Source organism: Myotis davidii, unplaced genomic scaffold (assembly GCF_000327345.1).
Source record: "Myotis davidii unplaced genomic scaffold, ASM32734v1 scaffold1815, whole genome shotgun sequence".
NCBI classification, from domain to species: domain Eukaryota; kingdom Metazoa; phylum Chordata; class Mammalia; order Chiroptera; family Vespertilionidae; genus Myotis; species Myotis davidii.
The window spans coordinates 408961-418357 of NW_006286478.1; the positions used below are offsets into that span (position 1 = coordinate 408961).

General features: G+C 56.8%; 1 protein-coding gene across 1 annotated transcript in view; it reads right to left on the bottom strand.

The window, feature by feature from the left end:
- The window catches only part of COL9A2 (collagen type IX alpha 2), a 15034-nt gene that overhangs the window by 5040 nt on the left and 597 nt on the right, over nt 1–9397 (bottom strand). The window contains exons 2-21 of the mRNA XM_006757975.2: nt 8757–8831; nt 7524–7559; nt 7377–7439; nt 6153–6206; nt 5995–6030; nt 5868–5891; nt 5524–5577; nt 5176–5229; nt 5007–5054; nt 4711–4767; nt 4575–4628; nt 4228–4281; nt 3814–3867; nt 3666–3719; nt 3495–3548; nt 2352–2405; nt 1900–1953; nt 1603–1656; nt 859–903; nt 431–484 (exon numbers count right to left, since the gene is read on the bottom strand). Coding sequence (XP_006758038.1) covers nt 431–484; nt 859–903; nt 1603–1656; nt 1900–1953; nt 2352–2405; nt 3495–3548; nt 3666–3719; nt 3814–3867; nt 4228–4281; nt 4575–4628; nt 4711–4767; nt 5007–5054; nt 5176–5229; nt 5524–5577; nt 5868–5891; nt 5995–6030; nt 6153–6206; nt 7377–7439; nt 7524–7559; nt 8757–8831 — 1032 coding nt within the window. The remainder of the gene's footprint in view (nt 1–430; nt 485–858; nt 904–1602; nt 1657–1899; nt 1954–2351; nt 2406–3494; nt 3549–3665; nt 3720–3813; nt 3868–4227; nt 4282–4574; nt 4629–4710; nt 4768–5006; nt 5055–5175; nt 5230–5523; nt 5578–5867; nt 5892–5994; nt 6031–6152; nt 6207–7376; nt 7440–7523; nt 7560–8756; nt 8832–9397) is intronic.

Here is a 9397-nt window from a genome sequence, read left to right on the forward strand (position 1 = left end):
TCTCTTCCGGTCTGTACTTTTCCTTCATAGGACTCAACACAATTGTAGTTAGTTATCATGTGTTCGTTTATTTAATGTCCGTCTCTTCTGCTAACAAACCGTAAGCTCCGTGTGAATAGGAGACTGTGTATCTCAGCATTTAGCACAGTTGCAGGTATTTGGTGAATGCTTATGGAATGAGTGAGTGAATGAATGAATGAATGAATGAATGATTCTGAGCCCTTTATCCCTACTGCCTGGTACAGAGAGGAGAGGGAGCTTCCCTAGGATAGTGGGTCAGTGGCAGGGCCCTGGCTGGCACCCAGGGCACCTCCATGCCAAGGGTTCACTCCATAGTCTCACCCAGACCCCACAAGCTGAGTGCAGGGTCCTTAGGCCTGGGGATGGGGGACAAAGCAAGAGCCCTTGGGTCAAAGGAGAGGGCACTTACCTCCTTCCCAGGGGGACCAGAGACTCCAGGGAGGCCCTGCTGGCCTGGCTCACCCTGTAGGAAAACACAGTTAAGGTCGGTCTGGGAGAAGCCCTATGAACCTTAAGCAGATGCTGGAACCCAATAAGTTGTGGAAGGGAGAGGGTGTTCTTGGTCAGATCCTCTGGACTCCACTGATTTCCCTGTTCGTCTCTCCTTTGGATTCAGAGCCATGCCATCTGTCTCCGCTGAGCTGAGGTGAGGTGTGGGGAGCGGCGGGAGGTGCCAGGAGGGAAGTGCTTAGGCCCAAGGGATTTGTGCACAGGCTGAGTCCCTGAGCCTGGGGTGAGGCCGGAGCCTTGCAGTCTTTAGGACAAGCCCTGGTCCCGTGCCCCTCGGCTCCCTCCCTCAGATGAAGCCATTCTGCTGCCAGCTTGGGGCCACTTCACCTTGTCTCCTGGGCCTCCTTTGGTCCCGGGCTGGCCTGGCACACCCTGTAGAAAAAAGTGACATCAGAGCCCAGCTGGCGTGGCTTAGTGGTTGAGCATCGACCCAGGAACCAAGAAGTTGCCAGTTTGATTTGGGCACATGCCCGGGTTTCAGGCTCAATCCCCAGGATGGGGCGTGCAGGAGGCAGCCAATCAATGATTCTCTCTCATCATTGATGTTTCTATCTCTCCCGCTCCCTTCCTCTTTCTGAAATATGTATATAAGAAAAGCCAAGGCAGGTTGAGAAGTGGTTGAAGAGGCAGGAAGTGGTCCGATTATGTGGTCCTTGAAGGCTGAGATGAGCTGGGAGGACAAGGATGGTAGCTCTCCGTTCCTGTTTCCCTGCCACTTAGTGTACCTTGGTACTCAACAAGTACTTCTTGACTGACCATGGAATGACCTTCCAGAGACACTGAGGGCCATGGGAGGTGCTGCAGCAGGGAAGGGTCAGATTCCACTTAGTCATGATGGAGGGTTGGAATAGCCACAGAGAAGGCTGGAGCCATCGCCCAAATGATGAGGCCTAAGCCAGGCCAGAGGCCACAGGGTGGTGATGAGGTCCAGGCTGGGTGTGGACAAGGACGAGAGCAAGAGCCCGGGCGTGTAGATTTGCCACCATGGGAGGTGGGCAACAGAGCGCTTGGTCTTTCTGAGGAGGAGAAACAGCTTGCAGTGGGCGGCCTCCATGGCTCCATCATACTCACCGCTGGGCCCTGGTGGCCTGGGTTTCCTGGCCGCCCCGCCAGTCCTGCACTGCCCTGGAGAGAGACAGCCAGAGGCACAAATGAGAGCTCACCCCAGAGGGCCCATGGCTTCCACCAGAATGCAGGCAGGGAAACTGAGGCCCGGGGGCAAGAAGGGATGTGTCGATGACACACCTGAGGGTCCCAGGCTCATAGGCCTCCAAGATCCCAGTGATGGGACTCAGGCCTGAGCTGGGAGCCTAAGCTGGGAGGAGCCCTGACCCTTGCCCCAATCCCACCAGCAGTCCCCACTCCTACCTTCATGCCAGGTGTGCCTGGGGTCCCGTCCTTGCCGTCGATGCCTGGGGGACCCTGCTCAGGGGAGAGTTGAAGGTAGACTCATAATGGGGAGATGCCTGAGGTCAGGCCACCCACCCATGTCGCTCTGTGACAGCTGCAGTGTGCAGTGAGGAAGTGGTCTGGTCATTGCGTGAAGCCCCATCAGTCAACTGGGGGAAGGGAATGGACGTGGGAATGGGACTTCGGGGATGGACCACACTCCCTCCCTGTATGGGTGACAAGTGTCCTAGATTGCTGCAAGCTTCCCCTGATCTCTCCTAGAGCATTTACAGCTGGAAACACGAAGGCACAGAAAGGGGCGTTTCCCGAGGTGGCAGAGCCAGTGGGACAGCGACAGAGTTCAGTCTAGAGTCCCTGGGGGCTTGGGCAGAGCTGACTGGAACCTGCCCTCTGTCTGGGTGACCACTTACAGCTGCTCCCTTTGGGCCTGTTATTCCCTGGGGTCCTCGAACACCTTGGCTTCCCTGCAAAGCAGACAGAGATGAGGTCACCTTTAGGGTGCTAAAGTCCTACCTGGTGGTTCTCAGAGGGGAACAGCTGAGAACAGTGGCCTCCGCATCCCAGGGTCCCTGAGGCACAGGCCACCCTGGGCAGGGGCTGGAGGAGAAGGGCCTGGGAGTGCCCTTTCGGCTCTGGACCCAGCAGGAGGGAGTGGAGGGCAATCCAAGCAGAAGGGGCTGGGCTGGGGGTGGGAAGGGGCCAGCGGGAAACCTGGGCTTCACTATGCAACACGGCAACCAAATGAGCTGCGTGGGCTTTGTTTGGGTCTTAATTTGAACAAGATTCCTGAAGAGACATTTTTGACATAATTGGGAAAAATTGAACACAGGCTGGTTATTTGATGATGTTTAGGAATACTTGATAATTTTGTTGGCATGGTAATGATACCGTGATTATGTGAGAAAAAGTGCTTATTTTTAAGAGATATACACAGAAGTACTAGTATTTAGGGGTGAAATGACATGATGTTAAGGACTTGCTTGAAAATATCAGAGTGAAGCAATAACAAAGTGAAGGAAGGAAGGATGACGTGAATTTGGCAAAATGTTAATTTGGGGAGATAGGTTATATGGGGGTTCACTATATCACTCTCTACTTTTGTGTATCTTTCAAAACTTGCATAATAAAAACTAAAAAAAGAACAGTTAGTTTTACTCTCTTCAATTTTTCTGTAAACTCAAAACTGCTAAAAGAAATAAAGTCTATTCATTAAAAATAAATAAAGAGTTAAGTGAACTGGCATCTGGACCAAATCCCATTAGCCCCATGGCTGATTTGCTGGAATTTAATTGTCTGGCCCCTGTGACCATAGGACTGAATCTCCTGGCTTCTCCCAAAATCTGAATTTGATCAGCTACGGGCTGGGCTTCAAGGAGGCGGGGCTGACCGAGCTGACTGGGCTCTGGGCACAAACGCTCCTTCCCATACCAGACACTCCCATGCAGACACCAAGACACACACACACACACACACACACACCAGCCTTAGGTGGAGCTGAGCCCTGCCCAGTGCTCCCAGGAGCCCTAACTGGACCAGAGGAGTGGAGGACTCACCATGTCGCCTTTCTCGCCAGCTCGGCCTGGTGGCCCTCGAGGACCTTCCTCACCCTGGCAAGAAGGACAAACGGGAATCCGAGTTAACGGGCTCAGCTGGAGCAGCACCCGCTGCGTCCCCAGGAACTCCAGCCTGGAGATGTGCGGGGAGGTGAGCAGGAGCAGACTTACCGGAGACCCAGCGGTGCCAACAGAGCCCACCATGCCTTTGTACCCACGAGGACCCTGGGCAGAGGAAGGAGGTGCGGGTCAGTCCTAGACCCCAGAGGCCAGAGGGCTGTCGGGGCAGCTCTTGCAGGACACCCGCAGACTCACTCACCGTCTCTCCTTTGGGCCCTGCCATGCCTGGGTAGCCCCTGGCACCCTGGGGACCCTGTCAGGAGAGAAGAATGACAGCGATGGCAGTTGCAAGGCCCGCTCCATGATTCCTTCTCTGACCCCCAGCCCAGACTTCACAAGGCTCCTCTGTGTCCCTGTCTCGTAGGAGGGACTGAGGCTCAGAGGCAGGGACACATGCACCAGGATCACTCAAAGGGACAGTGGCACAACCTGGGCCTCAGCCCAGCCCGCTGACCGCCTTGGTTCTGTCCCCCAATTTCTGACAGTCAGCTTCAGCCTCCTTCTCCCATGGGCACAGGCGTCTCTTCTACAGGTCAGAGGCTGGAGCAGGGGCATGACCCCACTAAGGTCTCCTAGGACAAGGGGAGGAGGCCCCGGGGGAAGTGTTCCTTACCGGTGGTCCAGGGATGCCTTGCTCTCCGGAAGCACCTACATCTCCTTTGGGACCCTAAGGGGCAGGATTGAGGATTGACAGGTGGGCAGGTGGAGAGACCAAAGATTCAGGCAACCAAAGATAGCATCCCTTCCCAATCCCACATGACAGGTGGGGAAATGGAGGCCCAGCAAGAAGGGACTTGTCCAGGGACACACTGACCTAGAACATGGGCCTCCTGCTTCCCAGCTCAAGACTCTGTCCCCAGAGACCACAGAGGAAGGAAAGGGGGTGGGGGAGGAAGGAAGAGGAGGAAGAAGTGGGGTCCTCTCCACAAGTCTCTCCCATGGCCCTCTGCCCTCACTTACCGGCTTCCCAAGGCGGCCAGGATCTCCCAGAACCCCACGTTTCCCAGGATGCCCCTAAAGGAAAAGAGGCAGCTCAGTGTGAGGTCCCCACCTGACCACTGGCTCTGTCCTCCCCAGACCAGGGCCAGGAGCTCACCTTCACTCCCTGCAGCCCCTGGGGGCCTTTCACACCCGCTGGACAGTTGGTTGGACACTGGAAAGAAAATCCCGCAGGGCTCTGTGGTCACAGGCCTGCCTCAGGCCAGCTGGGCAGTGCTTCCCCATCTTGCCAACTCCCAAACCCTCCTCCCACCCCATCTGGCTGAGCCACTCTGCGAAGCCCCTCCCCAAATCCCACTGTCCTGTCTCCAGACCCATCCTATCTCCACCACTGCCCATCTCCAGGTGACCAGCCCCAAAACACATTAGCCTTGCCCCACGACCACCTCTCACCAGGAAATCCGCGCTGCCTTCCAGGCCCTGGATGGTTCCGGGACGGCCCTGAGAGGAGATGTGTGACCATGAAATCTGACCCCGGACCTACCCCATCCCAGGCATGCTTCACGTACCCTTCTCCTTCCTCGGCTACACACTGCCACGTGGGAGGTCTGAGGACACTTACCGGTTTCCCAGGGGGCCCCGGGGGCCCTGATGGTCCCTCTGGTCCAGAATCCCCCTGGAAGCAAGAGAGGCCCAAATCATACCCCTGTGCAGCCTCCCCTCCAGTCACCTCCTGCAACCTGGGCTCTTGGGGAGATCAAGGCCTGACTGGTAAGGGATGGCCCCAGCCCTTGGTCTCCCTGAAAGACCTACCACAGGGTGGGCTCAGCAGGAGGGGTTTCTGCCCCAGACCTGGAGGAGCTCCCTGGTGGCCAGAAGCAGGCCCAGGAACTTCTGGAGAAACACCTAGCTTGCAGGTTTGGAGGCAGAGCGCGGGGGGCAGAGTCAGTAGGGGGTGGCTGGTGCTCACCTTGGGGCCAGTGATTCCAATCTCACCAGGGAGGCCCACAGGTCCAGGTGGTCCCTAGGAACAGAGACATCACTGGCCAGGATGCCTCAGAGGGTTAGCCCATCCCAGGGGCAAAGGTAAGGACAGGTGCCAGAGACTGACAAGGGAGGGCTTTAAGGACCAGAGAATCCCACAGCCAGTGGATAGGCCGGGAGTGGGCTGGCTCAGAGTTCTCTGGCAAGTCTGCCCATTCCTGACATGAGAGCATGCTGGCCCCTGCCCATGATGGCCAGTCCCCTAGAAGCCCTTCTGTATCATCATTCCCTAGGAGTCTCAGGGACCCTGCTCCACCCCTGAGGACTTACAGGAGGTCCAGCGAAGCCAGGGCCCTAGAACAGAAGGAAAAGAGATTGGATTGATGGCCCTTCTTCAAATCTCTCCCCCGCCCCCAATCCACACAGGGTCATCAAAGCCTCTGCAGGTTATACTCACCGGCAGGCCAGGCGGACCTGGGAGCCCCGGCTGGCCCTGCAAGAGCAATGGGAGAGGCTCAGGGGCTGGGGTCTCCTGGGTCCCTGCCCCTCTCTACTGCAGCCCTTCCCAAACTCTGGCTCTCCATTGCCCATGCTGAGTCCCAAGCAGGCCCTTACCTTGACTCCAGGGATGCCAACGGGGCCAGGTTCCCCCTTGGCTCCAGTGAGACCCTGGGGAAGAAAGAAGGTAGATCAGTGAGGGGCAGGGCGGGTACAGAGGTCTCTCTTGGGTGGGCCCAGACTGCATTTCACCCAACTCCTTGAAGGCCTAGGAGCCTCAACACCTCACTTTTCTTTCCTCGGCTCCCACAGTAACCCTAGGAGGTGGGCAGGCAGAAGGGTTACCTTTCTTTTGAAAGATGAGAAACCAAATCTCAAAGATCCGTTAACCTGGGCCTCCTGCCTCCCAATTTAGGATCTAGAAGACTTAGATGAAGATCTGGAACGGTCATTGTCTTTTTTAAAATATATATTTTTTTATTGATTTCAGAGATGAAAGGAAGGGAGAGATGAGAGAGAATTATTGATCAGCTGCCTCCTGCACGCCTCACACTGGGGATCGAGTCTGCAACCCAGGCATGTACCCTGACTGGGAATCGAACCATGATCTCCTGGTTCAAAGGTTGACAAACTCAACCACTGAGCCATGCTGGCCGGGCTGGAATGGTCATGTTCTTGATGTCTGCCCTTGGCAATTTTTCCTGAGCCTTAATTTTTCATCTGCAAAATGGATTAATAATCCTGCTTACCTCTGTAGGTGGGTGTGTGAGAATTGATGTGGAAGGCCATGTGCTTTGTAATCTTTGCAAGGTGTTGGTGAGTTGGAGGAGCCCCGGTGGCTGGGCACAGCTCTGATGGGGGCCTCTTGAGCCAACAAGGCCAACCAACTCACTGGGGTCTCTTCCCCCTCCCATCTTTCAGTGACTGACCCAAGTGTATTCCCCAACCAGATGACTATCCCAGTGGCCCTGGCTGTGTCCAGGAGCCAGTGACCTTGGGGCCCCTGGCAACTCTGTGGGATCAGCCACATAATGCTCCTCTCCTGGGCTGCACCGGGGCTTCGAGGGGGTCGGGTGGGGAAGGGAAGAGAGGAGGAGCGGACGGGTGTGCAGGACAGCTCTGCGCGGAGTATGCAGTCTGACCCTTGGAAGCCAGAAATGTGACACTAAATCCTGGCTGCTGCAGACAACTGAGCCCCTCTCCATCTGCCCATGAGTCAGTGCTCCTGGGCTGGGGGTGCGGTTCCAGTGAGGTCACACGCCACATGGAGGGGACAGGGCTCATCCTGCTGCTCCACTCTGAACACAACGTCAGGGAAGACGCCAGAACCAGGCTACTCACATCAATCCCGGGCTTCCCATCCGGCCCGTCGGGCCCCGTTTTGCCAGGCTCTCCCTTAGGTCCCTTGAAAACAGAGGTGAAGCAAATACTAGCAAGAGGAGGGCAAGAACCACAAGAGTCAGAGATCAAAGGAGAAAAGGCACTCACCGGAGGGCCAGCTTTCCCAGGGGGCCCCTTGTCACCCTGCAAGAGACAAGTTGGTGAGACAGCAGGCTCTGGCTCATGCTGCCCAGTGGGCACACACAGACCCTGGCTGCTGGGTCCCATGTGCCTTTCTCCTCACCCTCTTCTCCTCTGTCCTGGATCCCCTCAGCCTTGCACTTTTTAGGAAAATAGCTCCATTTCTCTCTCTCTCTCAAAAAAAATAAATAAAAAATCATAGGTTAATTGAGACATCCCCAGACAGGCAGGAGAAGGTGATATCAACATGGCTGTAGACACGCCAATGCTGGCGAGGTGCTGGTTATGAGACTTGCAAATGGAGTCGTGGGCTCCAAATTACCTTGGAGAGCTGGTTGGTGCCTCTTGGATTTGGGCAAGTGTGGGAAGAAACTTTCAGAAAAACGCAAAGGGGAGGTGAGTGAAGTAAAGAGACTGGGGTGGGGTATGGGGGCCTCTGGAGGGGCAGATTCAAACTTCCCAAGGCAGGAAGGAACTCCTTTCCCTGGTGACAAAGGATCCTTGGTGGAGGACAGGCAGGGCCTGGAGTCAGACTCAGCCCCAGAGCGGCCTCCAGGCATCTCAGCCGGCAGCAGCCAGGGAACTGGCAGGGACCCAGCTCCCTGTGTTTGGGGGTGGGGGCACCAGGCTGAATAGAGGTCTGTCCAGATGGGTAAACATGGAGCTAACCTCCTGCCAGAGCCTGCTGAATGAGGGCTTTAACCCTCACCATGCTGGGGAGATCAGGGAGCAAGCCCAGCTGGTTCTAAATCGGGGAAGAAATGCAAAAGGGAGAGACAGGAGTCTGGCCCCAGCTGGTCAGCAGTCTGGCCAAAGCTTCTAAACTATCCCGAAGAAGCACGCAGACGTGCCAGTGGGCAGGGCCCAGGGGTTAAGGCCCAGGGTTTAAGGCGTCTCCCACCTTCAAAAGGAGGGAAAGGCGGGGAAGGGGATAAGGAATCGCTGTGAGCTGTGGTGGGTGGACAGCACTGCAGCTCCTTGTCTGTGGGCAGCTATAACGGGCTCTGCATCTCCCTGCTGGGTTGAGGTTTTTGCAGAACAAACAGGTTCCTTGTGGGGCGGGCGGTGCCGCCTACTGGCAACAGAGGGCACTGCATCTCCAGGAACCCCTCCACTCCCTCCCCGCTCCCCGCGCTCACAAAGTCCCCCTTTGTCCGCAGCCTCCCTCCCTCCCCTTCGGTCCCAGGTTTAGAGACTCACGTCGATGCCGTCGGATCCTGGCATTCCCGGCGGCCCCGGGGGACCCGGGGGGCCTCGCTCTCCTGGCGGACCTCTCTGAAAACACACACAGGGTGTGCGAGCTCAGACAGCGCGGGAAGCAGGGCATCCCAGGGCTGCACCTCCCCCAGGAAAGAATTCCGCGGGAAGCAGCCGGCTCCCGTGCGCTGAGAGCCCGGGGTGCGCCAGGCACCGTGTCCCGTTACGTGCGTATCTTAGAGGATGCGCGGGCTGTGGGGCGGATACTAGTGTGCAGTTGTGCAAACAGACTCAGGGGTTAAGAAGGACCACAGGGAGTAGGAGGTGGCGCCAGGATTCCGCGGTGGCACGCCGTCCTTGCGAGGTCTGGTGAGGACAGACGGCAGTGCTGGTGGCTCGGATAAGGCACAGACAGTACAATGAAGGGTTGCGGTATTTATTATTATTATTTTTAGATGACCAACAGGTATGGATGCTGGGTAGGCGCCCTCTCGAGGGTAAAACCCGAGTGGAAAGTAGGAGAGGCTGGGGGCGGGAGGGAACCTGTCCTCTCCTCCCACTCCAGCTCCCCTCCACCAACACCGCCCCTCCATCCTCCTGGGGTGGCCGTCTGGTGGGGCCCCCCCCGACCCAGGCCGGGCTCC